The sequence below is a fragment of the Bufo gargarizans genome, chromosome 1 (assembly GCF_014858855.1).
Source record: "Bufo gargarizans isolate SCDJY-AF-19 chromosome 1, ASM1485885v1, whole genome shotgun sequence".
Lineage (NCBI taxonomy): Eukaryota > Metazoa > Chordata > Amphibia > Anura > Bufonidae > Bufo > Bufo gargarizans.
Window position 1 is genome coordinate 243346988 of NC_058080.1, and position 15688 is coordinate 243362675.

Sequence of the window (15688 nt, forward strand, 5' to 3'; positions counted from 1 at the left end):
TTAAAGAACATAACATCGGACATCAAGATGGTGGTCATGGTTTAGCATAAGCCATGTATAAATACATTGCCAAAAATACAAATCATCATCCCAAGTGGGAGTCAGAAACCAATGCAGAAATAGAAATGAGCAACCATCAACATCAATAGCAATGCTGAGTAATGTATAAATTCATTAGTGTCAAGAGAAAACAATACTGACCAGGTTGGGAAATTGTTTACACCCTGACAAAGATGTCAATTTTGCTGTCAGTTTTAGGCCATTTATATTTGTAAGAAAATAATTATTCCTTCGTCAAATTCCTTTATCCGTACTTCAACAACCAAACATTGCTTTTCTGTATCTGCTACAAAATACTAAAATAGCGTTGTCCCATGGGAAAGTGTGAAAGTGTTTCAATACAAGTCTATGGGAATAACTAAGCAGTTTTCCAGACCTAAACAAGTTTTTAGATGTAAACAACAGAGCTAAACTAGACAGTCAAAAGGTCAGCATGTCTGTGTTTTGTTCCCTCTAAAACTTTGCACAGTCCCTTAAAGTAACTGTTGAAAATTTCTAACTTCTCAGTGCATAGATAGAAAGTCACAAAGTCTCTCAGTGTTAGCTGGTTGTGCGTCAACCCGTTTCACAGTGCATATATAGTGCAATAACAGTGCACATGAACAGGATATATTACAATAAACATATAAAATGCATTATAACAATATAAAACCAGAACCAATAGAGCTAATGGCTGAAGTACAAGTGGCCTACACTGTGTGCTTATGCCCCCTGTATAGCCTACATGTATGTTTTTATGAATTCTTATTTTGCCCTTATACCTTTTTTCTAAAAAAATAAGCATGAATGAAAGTAGTTACTGGAATTCTACATTTCAACAGTGCAGCGAGATAAAGTAGGAGAAGCTCTGTGTTAATCATTTCTCCAACACCTAACTAGCAGAAGATATTTCTGTTAAAGTGGACAAGCCCTAAAATGGCTAAAACATATTATTCTCACCCCTTTCTCCAGCACGTACACTGTGGCACTGATCTAGTTGTCCCGACACTGTTAGTTTACAAAGAACAGCAAAGATAGGACTGTATAAGGTATGTGACTGCTGAAACCAATCACCATCCTCAGTGGTAGACCATTGAGAAAACGACAAAATGAGTAATACTTTTTTTTTATTATTTTTATTTTGGGGCTTGTTCAAGATTTTTAAATTATTTTGGACAACACCTTTAACCACCTCAGCCCCCCTAGCTTAAACACCCTTAATGACCAGACCACTTTTTACAATTCTGCACTACACCATTTTCACCGTTTATTGCTCGGTCATGCAACTTACCACCCAAATTAATTTTACCTCCTTTTCTCATCACTAATAGAGCTTTCATTTGGTGGTATTTTATTGCTGCTGACGTTTTTACTTTTTTTTATTATTAATCGAAATTTACAGAAATTTTTGCAAAAAAATGAAATTTTTCACTTTCAGTTGTAAATTTTTTTTTAAAAACGACATCTATATATGAATTTTTCTCTAAATTTATTGTTCTACATGTCTTTGATAAAAAAAAATGTTTGGGTAAAAAAAATGGTTTGGGTAAAAGTTATAGCGTTTACAAACTATGGTACAAAAATGTGAATTTCCGTTTTTAGAAGCAGCTCTGACTTTCTGAGCACCTGTCATGTTTCTTGAGGTTCTACAATGCCCAGACAGTAGAAAACCCCCACAAATGACCCCATTTCGGAAAGTAGACACCCTAAGGTATTCGCTGATGGGCATAGTGAGTTCATAGAACTTTTTATTTTTTGTCACAAGTTAGCGGAAAATTATGATTTTTATTTTTATTTTTTTCCTTACAAAGTCTCATATTCCACTAACTTGTGACAAAAAATAAAAACTTCCATGAACTCAATATGCCCATCAAGAAATACCTTGGGGTGTCTTTTTCCAAAATGGGGTCACTTGTGGGGTAGTTATACTGCCCTGGCATTTTAGGGGCCCTAATGTGTGAGAAGTAGTTTGAAATCAAAATGGGGTCACTTGTGGGGTAGTTATACTGCCCTGGAATTTTGGGGGCCCTAATGCGTGAGAAGTAGTTTGAAATCAAAATGTGTAAAAAATGCCCTGTGAAATCCTAAAGGTGCTCTTTGGAATGTGGGCCTATTTGCCCACCTAGGCTGCAAAAAAGTGTCACACATGTGGTATCGTGTACTCAGGAGAAGTTGGGCAATGTGTTTTGGGGTGTCCTTTTACATATACCCATGCTGGGTGAGATAAATATCTCGGTCAAATGCCAACTTTGCATAACAAAATGGGAAAAGTTGTCTTTTGCCGAGATATTTCTCTCACCCAGCATGGGTAAATGTAAAATGACAACCCAAAACACATTGCCCAACTTCTCCTGAGTACGGCGATACCACATGTGTGACACTTTTTTGCAGCCTAGGTGGGCAAAGCGGCCCACATTCCAAAGAGCACCTTTAGGATTTCACAGGGCATTTTTTACACATTTTGATTTCAAACTACTTCTCACGCATTAGGGCCCCTAAAATTCCAGGGCAGTATAACTACCCCACAAGTGACCCCATTTTGGAAATAAGACACCCCAAGGTATTCCGTGAGGGGCATGGCGAGTTCCTAGAATTTTTTGTCACAAGTTAGTGGAATATGAGACTTTGTAAGAAAAAAAAATCATAATTTTCCGCTAACTTGTGACAAAAAATATAAAATTCTAGGAACTCTCCATGCCCCTCATGGAATTCCTTGGGGTGTCTTCTTTCCAAAATGGGGTCACTTGTGGGGTAGTTATACTGCCCTGGCATTTTAGGGGCCCTAATGCGTGAGAAGTAGTTTGAAATCAAAATTTCTATACAAAGTTGGCATTTGACCAAGATATTTATCTCACCCAGCATGGGTATATGTAAAAAGACACCCCAAAACACTTTGCCCTACTTTTCCTGAGCACGGCGATACCACATGTGTGACACTTTTTTGCAGCCTAGATGCGCAAATTGGCCCAAATTCCTTTTAGGAGGGCATTTTTAGACATTTGGATTCCAGACTTCTTCTCACGCTTTAGGGCCCCTAAAATGCCAGGGCAGTATAAATACCCCACATGTGACCCCATTTTGGAAAGAAGACACCCCAAGGTATTCAATGAGGGGCATGGCGAGTTCATAGAAGATTTTTTTTTTTGGGCACAAGTTAGCGGAAATTGATTTTTTTTTGTATTTTCTCACAAAGTCTCCCTTTCCGCTAACTTGGGACGAAAAGTTAAATCTTTCATGGACTCAATATGCCCCTCAGCAAATACCTTGGGGTGTCTTCTTTCCAAAATGGGGTCACATGTGGGGTATTTATACTGCCCTGGCATTTTAGGGGCCCTAAAGCGTGAGAAGAAGTCTGGAATATAAATGTCTAAAACATTTTATGCATTTGGATTCCATGAGGGGTATGGTGAGTTCATGTGAGATTTTATTTTTTGACACAAGTTAGTGGAATATGAGACTTTGTAAGAAAAAACTAAAAAAATTCTGCTAACTTGTGCCAAAAAAATGTCTAAATGGAGCCTTACAGGGGGGGTGATCAGGGAGTCTATATGGGGTGATCACCACCCTGTCATTGATCACCCCCCTGTAAGGCTCCATTCAGACGTCCATATGTGTTTTGCGGATCCGCGGTGTCCGTGTTTTGCGGATCCACGGATCCGCAAAACACATACGGAGGTCTGAATGGAGCCTTACAGGGGGGTGATCACCCCATATAAACTCCTTGATCACCCCCCTGTCATTGATCACCCCCTGTAAGGCTCCATTCAGAGGTCCGTATGTGTTTTGCGGATCCACGGATCCATGGATCGGATCCGCAAAACACATACGGACGTCTGAATGGAGCCTTACAGGGGGGGTGATCAATGACAGGGGGGTGATCACCCCATATAGACTCCCTGATCACCCCCCTGTCATTGATCACCCCCTGTAAGGCTCCATTCAGAGGTCCGTATGAGTTTTGCGGATCCACGGATCCATGGATCGGATCCGCAAAACACATACGGACGTCTGAATGGAGCCTGCCTGAGGCGGCCGCCTCCAGACCGCGATCCTGCATTAGGCGGTCCGGAGGCGGTTAAGGAGATGAGATTGGAAGTGTGGGTTTCACAGGTGTTTTGCCCATTAAATTAAAGGGGTTCTCAGATACTTAGATATTTATGGTCTACCCTCAGGATAGGTCATCAATATCTGATTGGGGGGGGGGGTCTGACACTCGGCACCCCCACCAATTAGCTTATTCAAAAAATATACAATAGATGGAGCCAGGAGCATAAGGTTTTGTAGTGTCCATGCTGGGTACTGCAGCTACAAGTGAAAGGGAACTAAGGTGCCTTTTGGTGGTACTGAAGGCTCCATCCACTGAATATTTTTCAGAGTTAGTGAATGCCCAAAACAGCTGATTGGTGTGGGTGTAGGGTGTCAGACTTTTACTAGTCTGATATTAATGACCAATCTTAAGGGTAAGCCATTAGTATCTAATGTGGCAATGTGAACATTTGAGGTGTTGTTTCCCCAGGTTCCAGTCCGGGACTTAGGGCATGCTCATGTCCAGGGATCCTATTTAATCCTGCTACTGAATCCTGGGTGTGTCTCACTCTGGAGGGTGTGCAGACAGAGGCCTGGTGAGGCGCTGTCAGTGTAGTCTCAGCTAGGCAAGGCTGAGGGGCCACGAGGCTATGCAATAGCCTGGACTTTGGGGGACTCAGCGATACCCGGGATCAAGCATTGAAAGGTCAGAGTCAGGAGGACTGCTAGACCACAACCCCCTCCAAAGGTACTGCACTTGTTACAGCCTGAGGGCTTAACATGGTTATAAGGGAAAATAATAGCATTCTGAATACAGAATGCATAGTACAATAGTGCTGGAGGGGTTAAAAAAAGTAAAAAAGTTAACTTACCTTATCCTCTTGATCGCGTAGTTCCCAGTCTCTTCTTTACTAGCTGTGGGCTAAATGACCTGTGGTGACGTCAGATCACATGCTCCAATCACATGGTCCATCACCGTGGTGATGGAGCATGTGATCTGACGTCATCAAAGGTCCTTTACTTGTATTTAATGCTCACCACAGGTCCTGCTCAACAAAGGATACAGAAGGAGATGCCGGGCTTCGCGATCAAGTGGACTAAGGTGAGTTAAATGTTTTTTTTATTTTTTTTAACCCCTCCAGTGCTGTTTTACTATGCATTCTGTATTCAGAATGCTATTATTTTCCCTTATAACCATGTTATAAGGGAAAATAATAATAATTGGGTCTCCATCCCGATCATTTCCTAGCAACAGTGCGTGAAAATCCCACCGCATCCGCACTTGCTTGCGGATGCTATGCGATTTTCACGCAACCCCATTCACTTCTATGGGGCCTGCGTCGCGTGAAAATCGCACAATATAGAGCATGCTGCGATTTTCACTCAACGCACAAGTGATGCGTGAAAATCACCGCTCATGTGAACAGCCCCATAGAAATGAATGGGTCAGGATTCAGTGCGGGTGCAATACGTTCACCGCACGCATCGCACCCGCACGGAAAACTCGCCCGTGTGAAAGGGGCCTATGTCTGGGGTAAGCCACACCTGGTTCCATGTGGGAACACTATCTTATAGCCGAGTTAGGCCCCTTTCACACGGGCGAGTTTTCCGTGCGAGTGCGATGCGTGCGGTGAACGTATTGCACCCGCACTGAATCCTGACCCATTCATTTCTATGTGGCTGTGCACATGAGCGGTGATTTTCACGCATCACTTGTGCGTTGAGTGAAAATCGCAGCATGCTCTATATTGTGCAATTTTCACGCGATGCAGGCCCCATAGAAGTGAATGGGGTGCGTTAAAATCGCATAGCATCCGCAAGCAAGTGCGGATGAGGTGCGATTTTCACGCACGGTTGCTAGGAAACGATCGGAATGGAGACCCGATCATTATTATTTTCCCTTATAACATGGTTATAAGGGAAAATAATAGCATTCTGAATACAGAATGCATAGTAAAACAGCGCTGGAGGGGTTAAAAAAAATAAAAAATTATTTAACTCACCTTAGTCCACTTGATCGCGAAGCCCGGCATCTCCTTCTGTATCCTTTGTTGAGCAGGACCTGTGGTGAGCATTAAATACAGGTAAAGGACCTTTGATGACGTCAGATCACATGCTCCATCACCACGGTGATGGACTATCTGATTGGAGCATGTGATCTGACGTCACCACAGGTCATTTAGCCCATAGTAAAGAAAAGACTGGGAACTACGCGATCAAGAGGATAAGGTGAGTTAACTTTTTTATTTTTTTTTAACCCCTCCAGCACTATTATACTATGCATTCTGTATTCAGAATGCTATTATTTTCCCTTATAACCATGTTATAAGGGAAAATAATACAATCTTCAGAACATCAATCCCAAGCCTGAACTTCTGTGAAGAAGTTCGGGTTTGGGTACCAAACATGCGCAATTTTTCTCACGCGAGTGCAAAACGCATGACAATGTTTTGCACTCGCACGGAAAAATCGCACATTTTCCCGCAACACACCCGCCTCTTATCCGGGCAAAAAAGCTGACGCCCGTGTGAAAGAGGCCTTAGGGATACGATGTTTATTATGTTTAGGTAGAGCCCAGATGGGCAGGCTTTTGTTTTATGCCATGTTGTGTATGAAAAGTGTAAAATAAATTGCACTGTTTGGACCTGAAACCCAGTGGTTATGAAGATCATTGTGAGAATGAACCCTGAATAAGAGGCGATCCCCCTACACTAAGTAAAGAAATCCAGTTTAAGGCATACAGAGCCTGGTTACTGACACATTTGTTATTCCCATCAAAGATTTATTAATGTGAAATATACAGTGCAGACCAAAAGTTTGGACACACCTTCTTCTCATTCAAAGAATTTTCTTTATTTTCATGACTATGAAAATTGTAGATTCACACTGAGGGCATCAAAACTATGAATTAACACATGTGAAATTATATACATAACAAAAAAGTGTGAAACAACTGAAAATATGTCATATTCTAGGTTCTTCAAAGTAGCCACCTTTTGCTTTGATTACTGCTTTGCACACTCTTGGCATTCTCTTGATGAGCTTCTAGAGGTAGTCACCTGAAATGGTTTTCACTTCACAGGTGTGCCCTGTCAGGTTTAATAAGTGGGAATTCTTGCCTTATAAATGGGGTTGGGACCATCAGTTGCATTGTGGAGAAGTCAGGTAGATACACAGCTGAATAGACTGTTAGAATTTGTATTATGGCAAGAAAAAAGCAGCTAAGTAAAGAAAAACGAGTGGCCATCATTACTTTAAGAAATGAAGGTCAGTCAGTCCGAAAAATTTGGAAAACTTTGAAAGTGTCCCCAAGTGCAGTCACAATAACCATCAAGCGCTACAAAAAAACTGGCTCACATGTGGACCGCCCCAGGAAAGGAAGACCAAGAGTCACCTCTGCTGCGGAGGATAAGTTCATCCGAGTCACCAGCCTCAGAAATCTCAGGTTAACAGCAGCTCAGATTAGAGACCAGGTTAATGCCACACAGAGTTCTAGCAGCAGACACATCTCTAGAACAACTGTTAAGAGGAGACTGTGTGAATCAGGCCTTCATGGTAGAATATCTTCTAGGAAACCACTGCTAAGGACAGGCAACAAGCAGAAGAGACTTGTTTGGGCTAAAGAACACAAGGAATGGACATTAGACCAGTGGAAATCTGTGCTTTGGTCTGATGAGTCTAAATTTGAGATCTTTGATTCCAACCACCGTGTCTTTGTGCGACGCAGAAAAGGTGAACGGATGGACTCTACATGCCTGGTTCCCACCGTGAAGCATAGAGGAGGAGGTGTGATGGTGTGGGGGTGCTTTGCTGGTGACACTGTTGGGGATTTATTCAAAATTGAAGGCATACTGAACCAGCATGGCTACCACAGCATCTTGCAGCGGCATGCTATTTCATCCGGTTTGCGTTTAGTTAGACCATCATTTATTTTTCAACAGGACAATGACCCCAAACACACCTCCAGGCTGTGTAAGGGCTATTTGACCATGAAGGAGAGTGATGGGGTGCTGCGCCAGATGACCTGGCCTCCACAGTCACCGGACCTGAACCCAATCGAGATGGTTTGGGGTGAGCTGGACCGCAGAGTGAAGGCAAAAGGGCCAACAAGTGCTAAGCATCTCTGGGAACTCCTTCAAGACTGTTGGAAGACCATTTCAGGTGACTACCTCTTGAAGCTCATCAAGAGAATGCCAAGTGTGTGCAAAGCAAAAGGTGGCTACTTTGAAGAACCTAGAATATGACAAATTTTCAGTTGTTTCACACTTTTTTGTTATGTATATAATTTCACATGGTTTTGATGCCTTCAGTGTGAATCTACAATTTTCATAGTCATGAAAATAAAGAAAACTCTTTGAATGAGAAGGTGTGTCCAAACTTTTGGTCTGTACTGTACCTCAATGCAAACAACTTTTAAAATAAATGTAGCCATGGACAATCACATATTTATTTATCAAATCGTGCAGGATGTTTTTATCTTTGTTTTTTATCTTTTTTCTGTGATTTTTTTTTTCTTAGTTTGTATACACTTGAGGAAGTTGCAGTGTGAATGCACTTCTATTTTATCCAAGGAGTAGCATTCTTGTGCACTTTTGCCCCTCCTATCAAACAGATGGCCTTGATTAGGTGGTACATATAGGTGTGCGTGCTCCTCTTATCGGTTGCTTGATGCACACAGAGGTAACTAGGAGCAGCACAGTATACAGTATGTGCAGAGTCTGCTCTCCTGAATATAGGTGCCCTTTAGAGTAGCAACTGCCTGACTGAGACCACCTTGGTGCTGGGTAGGCGGGCACAGATGTGTTTTAATCAAAATATTGTCTGAGAGTCAGATTTTATCATTAGAGTGAGGGCTTAGTCCATATATAATGTTTGCATCTATTGTGTCCGTGCATTATTATGTTTTCTGTGGGTTTTTTTTGTTTTTTTTCATGAATGTAGCCATGGACATCCGCATACTTATTTGTCATATCGTGCAGGATGTTTTTATCTTAGTTTTTTTTATCTTTTCTGTGAGATTTTCAACTTTTAAAAAACCTCAGAATATGTGTTATGGATGCTGGAAAAAATGACGCTGGAAAAGGCTACAAAAATGACGCTGGAAAAGGCTACAAAAAGCATTGCTAACACCTGAGTGTACATCAGTCCTTGGATGGACAAATTACCTACAAATGAAGAACATTTAGGACTTTTTCTACTCTCCCTAGTGTTGGGTGTCCTGTTTAAGACCACCTGGATGTTCTACAGTGCTTCTGAGAAAATGTTCTATGGATTTATGACACAAAAGTGAAACTTCATAGTGCAAATAGACAATGCTTTTTGGAGAAAAAAGAACAATGCAAGCCAACACCAAAACCTCATCCCAACTGGGAGGAGCATTATGGTTTGGGGCCGCTTTGCTGCCTCAGGGCGTGAACTAATTGCTATTATTGAGGGAACAATTGAAAGATGTTTCAATTGATTTTACATTCATTGCTCACCAGATCATTTGGTTCATTCATCAATAATAGATGAATCAGAAAAGGACTTAGTTTTGTAACAGCCAATTCAGTCCTCACATGAACCCTATTGAGATGCTGTGCCATGTCCTGGAGAGAGCTGTGCACACAAGCCATCCCAGAAATATTGATAACTTTTGAAAGGAGGAATTTTCCATAATTTTTCAGTAGTGTTGTGCAAATCCTATTTGGAGGTGATTGTTGCTAAGGGGGGGGGGGGGATCTACAGGTTATTAAATACATTTTTTCTTCATGCACTGTGACTATTTACTCAATGTGCTTAATAAAAGACTTAGATAACAATCAGACCAAGTTTTATTTGCATCAATGGAAAATTCCGGTTATTCCAAAAGGTTCACTTACTTACTTTTGCAAGTATATATAAAAAAATTATTAGAGAGGGCACTGCAAATAAAATAAATGAAGAAAAAGGAGTGCTAAACATTTAACCCAAACCATAGAAGAAAATAAAAAAGGGCAATATAAAAGAAATCCAGAAAGCACTCCAGAAAAAACTGAATGTAACTAATCAATGAATGTAACCCTTTATTAGAGCCATCTTTAAAAAAAATCGGTATGTAAAGTTGACCTAAGAGGAAGGGCACATGATGTCTTGTGGGAGGTGTGATTTAACCTAAAGCATCACTCCATCAAGAAAATCCCAACGGACACTTATAGAGTTTTGAACTGATACTTTATCTAATATTTTCTTCTCACCACAGTAAAGCCCCTTTCACACGAGCAAGTTTTCCGCATGGGTGCAATGCCTGAAGTGAACGCATAGGACGCGCAATGAATCCTGACCCATTCATTTCAATAGGTCTGTGTGCTTGAGCGCTGTTTTTCACGCATCATTCCTGTGTTGTGTGACAATCACAGCATAGCAACCCTGGCCCCATAGAAGTGAAAGGGGCTTCAGTAAAAAACACATTGCCTCTGGATGTAACCTGGATGCAGTCCAGGAGCAATGCGTTTTTCACTGATGGTTGCTTGAAGATGTTGTTTGTAAACCTTCAGGTTTTTTTCACACGCGTGAAAACCACATGAAAGCTGAATGCACCCGCGCAGAAAAAACTGAAACACTGAACGCAATCGCAGACAAAACTGACTGAAGTTGCTTACAAAACCATCAGTTTTTTCCTGAACAGACCTTGAGAGAATCCATAACGCTCATATGAAAGAGGCCTAAGAGGGACTTTGTCTGGAACAGCATTTCCCAAACTTATTGACAAGATTTCTTATTGGCCGTAGATGGTTTCCTCTAAACTCTTCTCCACTCAGTTAGTTATCTCTGTCATAGATACCTGGCCCTGAACCTCTTGTGTCGACCCTCTCTTATCGGCATCTAGGCCCTCATTGATAGCCTTCTTATCTGACTGCTGCCACAACACTGACTTCTTCCAATTAAACTTACTCATTCTCAGTTCTCCTTCCTTCTCTCCTCATAGGTCACACCTTACGTTCTCCCCACAGCAGTACACTCCCCCTAAGGCTGGGTTCACATCATGTTTTGCCATCCATTTAGCGTACACAAAACACATAAACGTTAACGGATGCCTCAGACTGATGCCATTCGGTGGCATCCGTCCCCATAGAGTTCCATTGTAAAAAAAAAATATATATATATGCGTTAACTTATACATTTTTTACCGGACTCTGCAGGATACAAAAACGTGATGCTTTTGTATCCTTTTTTCTTATAACTTATTCCTTAATCGGATGGCAGAAACGTGATGTGAACCCACCCTAACCAACAGTCAGGAAGCGTTATATCCATGCTAAGGCAAGGACCCATGTGTCCTAGGTCCTTCCTCATCATTATATTGCCTCAACATTGAACCACCACAGCCATCTCTATTCCCCATCACATGAATGCAGATAATCCCTATTAAACACCCATCTACCAATTCCCACTAAACATCTATTTCCTCTAACCTCCTACATGTATACAGAGCATCTGTCTATAATGTGACATCAAATATATTAAGATGACCAAAGCACAGAGAAGGAACACTTGCAAAGACATCACTTATGTCCAGTAATCAGGTTTGATAGTCTGCCCTACACTTATCGCAGGGACACTTGGTTTCCTCAGGCCACCAGCTAAAGGCAAAAGAAACAAATTATATACAGGTCTTCTCTCTTTTACACACAAATATGGACGACAAAAAGGTCTCTGCTCTGAAGGGCATTACTCAACTCAGATAATTCCCTTTGTCTCAGACAGCTCTCGACAGTACCTAATCTCCATAGTCTACAGTTACAAAAGAAGTCTCTGAAGCATGTCTCAAACCAATATGAGTCTTTACCTGCTGGCTATATTCAGTAAGTGATTCTTGGCAGTCAATAGTACGGGGTGTACCCAAGCCTGGAGTATCCTCCAGTAGCAACTACTTATGGCTTGTAAATGGTGCTTTCAAAGCAGGGTACCTGAATTGAGAAACGGAAGCATTTGCATACAAATCCAAGATCATAGCTGGCAGAGTTCATGCAGCACAATCAAACAGATACAGATTAGGGCAAGCAGAAATTCAGTGGCACATTCAGGAGTCAGTTCAGGCAAAACAGCAACAAACTCCTTCACAAATGGCCAGAATCCAGTAGGTGTGTAATTTCTTTATATATATAATTAGTGCTCATCAGCCCGAGTCTGAGAACTTAAAGCTGTCCCTTTAACTCCCCATTCACACGATCATATTTTTGCTCCGCATCCGATATGCATTTTTTGTGGATCGGATGCAGACCCACTCATTTCAATGGGGCAGCATAAAATACGGACAGAACACCGTCTACTCTCCGCATCCGTATGTCCGTTCTGTAGCCCGCAAAAAAGATAGAACATGTCCTATTCTTGTACATTTTGCAGACAAAAATAGGTATCGTTACAATGGGTCTACAAAAAAGACGGATGCAACACGGATGGCATCTGCATTTTTCTGGATCCACGTTTTCCGGACTGTAAAATACATACTGTATGGTCATGTGAATGCACCCTCATTTTTACATTTGGTGGGCCCTGTTTATGAGGTAGCATTGGAAAAAATGCCTCCATAGCCATGCCATTCGTGTCTTTTTTAGCAAAAAATTCCTATGGGTATCTATAATGAACAATACTTGTTACAGGGCACAGGCTTGTTTAGGCACATGTCTGCCCTGTATCATTCTGTAACGTTTTACTGGCACTCTATAACAAAGCATTTACTATTAAGCTTGCCCTCAGGTGTGAAATTTTAACATATGAACCGACATCAAAGATTAGACATGACACAGCTATCCATACAGGTCTATTAAGTCTACACATTTTTTGTCAACCCTTTTTTATGGTGTTACTCTGATTCATCTTTTTCTTCTGAGTAGCATATTGATTTATTTTACTGCCCAAAATCTAGCTTGGTTATCTGAAAATATGTAATTATTTTTGTCTGTACAAATTTTGACACGTATTTTGGAAGAGTTGAGGAATATTCCTTTAAAGAGAATATGTCAGCAGTTTTGAGCAGGGTGTCCTGCTGACAGCACTATGTAGGGGCTAGGGAGAGCAGGACAAACATATCCTTTGTGGACCTTTTCTTATCAGGAGTAGTTAAAACATGCCAGATTCTGCTCCTTCACTGAAGTACTCTCTGCATTGAACTGCTTCTTAGCCCCTCCCCTCTGCTTTGAGTGACAGTCGTAGCATCCAACCAGTAGACTACGACAGCCATGGCTCAGAGCAGAGGGGAGGGGCTGTAAAGCAGTTCAATACAAAGGGAACTTTATTGAATCTCAGCCTCCAGTGCACTTAAAGCAGGTCTTTCACCAATACTGTCTGTTTCAGTAACTACTTGTATTCACCTAACCCCACCCCTCCAACATTCCTTCTACAGTATGCGATAGAGTCCAACTGGGTGTTGTCCCAGCATATTTTGCCACTGGTAGCACTGATTGGATAGTTTCAAGCTGACTGTGCAGAAACACCTCCTCCCCTCCCCACTGGTAACACTCAGTTGGACTATTGGCTCCAGGACTGGTATTGCACGGGGAAAACAGGTACTTAATAAAAAGGACATGTCAGGAGAAGTGCTCTGACAGAAAAAAAGATCATATTGTCCCTACTGATAATAAAAACCATACAAAACGCCAGTTTGTACTTTTATCTCCAACTCTTACCCACTGCTGTCAGCAGTTTGGTGTGGTCAAAACTGCTAATAGACTCCCTTTAAATTTGCACCACTTTATATATCCAAGTATATCAATCTGGATATCTACAGTATGTTCACCACTTTGTATCTCTATATACAGCACTTTGGATATCTACTGTATGTACACTAGTTTGCAAAGATTAACATCTTCATAGCTTTACAACTTGAATTGAATACCTATACTTAAAGTGTCCTTCTTTACCACACTGTATGCTCAAGTAAAAGTAAAGCAAAATGTTGCCAGAAAAAAGCATCTAAAATCATGCTGAAGCCACTTGGACCTATTGTCAGCCTAAATCCAAGCTTATTGTACCTACCTCACTGACAATGAGTAGACATTTGCTTTTGAGTCACTCTTCCTCAGGAGATAACTTCCATCCTGTCCATTTGTAAGCAAGAGAGCTTCAGCTGCATGGCGGGAGAGATTTTCATGGAACCACCTAGTAAAACAAAATGACACGGGTCATTAAAACACTAAACGATACAATTTAATATTGTCTGTATTATTGTCTGTACATTACTTGAGGGCAAGACACAGCTGACAAAGTGAGGACTCCAAATAGAGTTACATTGCACAAAAGAGGAAGTAAGGGCTGCTGCGTTAAAGGAAATCATGTCGACAGGTTGTGAAACACTGCAAAATCATCAAGTTTTAGGTAAATAAAAACATAGAATTGCAAATGCTATTGTTAGAAAATGTTCATATAAGGTTTTTCTGTACATTATATGTCAAATAGGAAAGAATTCTATTTCCTAACACACAGAAAAATAAAGTAGTCAGGAAGGCACATGGAAGTTTATTGTGGAACGCTTACCCAAACATTTGCAGGGTTTGTCCTGTTGTATGTAAGAACAAAAAAACTGTATATAAATCAATAGAACTTTGTAATTATCTTATTAGAGTACAAAAATACCTCTTTCTCCACTTATAAGCTTCTTTTTCTCCTTCACTTTCAGTTCGCTGATAAATTCCATCTTGAGAAGCAAAACAGATTATCAGCTCACTGGGGTATCATGTTACATGCTGCCTTATAGAAAGTTATGACAAGGGATGGCGGGAGGATAAGACAGCGTCAGATTGATGGTATGGCCACAAGTAGTAGGTTTTGCCCAGTTTCAGCTGCAGAAATTCCGCTGTGGATTTATTTGCGAATTTTGGTGTGGATTTGGCTTGTAAATGCATTGGCTTGTATTGAGAAGGGTGAAATCTGGGGTGTATATCTGCAGCATGTGTGTCCACCTCTGTGATTTTACAGAGAAATAAGGAATTGAGCAAGCAGCAGGGGGCTCTATAAAGATACAGTTTATTGAATAACTCACTGGCTATACTACATTTTAATTACATGCAGTTACTATAGTATTTAAATCCAGGGGCTGGCTTGAAAATATACTGTAATATAATTATATATATAATAATATAATTATTATTATTAATAATAATTATATATATATATATATATCTATATATATATATATCTCTTATCTCTTATATATATAAAAATTAGTTTCTGTCGGGACGTCTGTCTGTCTGTTTGGACATCTGTCTGTGCGCGACCGAACAACTGGACCGATCTTCACAAATTTGGCACACAGGTACATCAGATGTCCGGGAAGGTTTTAGACCGGATCTCAGCTCTCTAGGACGTACCGTTCCTGCGATGTTCCCAAAAAATGACCTGCATTAGCCAATAGAAGCCTGCAAGTCTCTAACTGCCATACACACGGTCACATGTCTCTTATCAGTCAATAGCAGCTTGCAGGTCCTTCGAAGCTCGCAGGTCCTTCGTCTCCACATAGACACAGTTTTACACCAGGTTTCCATAACAACCTTGCCATTTTTCTTCACTTCTGCAGGTCAGCTTTAAAGGGGCAGGGTGCTGTGGATGACACTGCTAAGGAAGCAGAGTGCTGTGGAGGTCACAGTTCAGGGGGCAGGTAGGGTGG

The 15688-nt window shown here is 41.1% G+C and overlaps 1 protein-coding gene across 1 annotated transcript in view; it reads right to left on the minus strand.

Moving 5' to 3' along the window:
- The window catches only part of DAPP1 (dual adaptor of phosphotyrosine and 3-phosphoinositides 1), a 140771-nt gene that overhangs the window by 51119 nt on the left and 73964 nt on the right, over positions 1–15688 (minus strand). The window contains exon 2 of the mRNA XM_044302353.1: positions 14062–14184. Within this exon, the coding sequence (XP_044158288.1) occupies positions 14062–14184 (123 nt within the window). The remainder of the gene's footprint in view (positions 1–14061; positions 14185–15688) is intronic.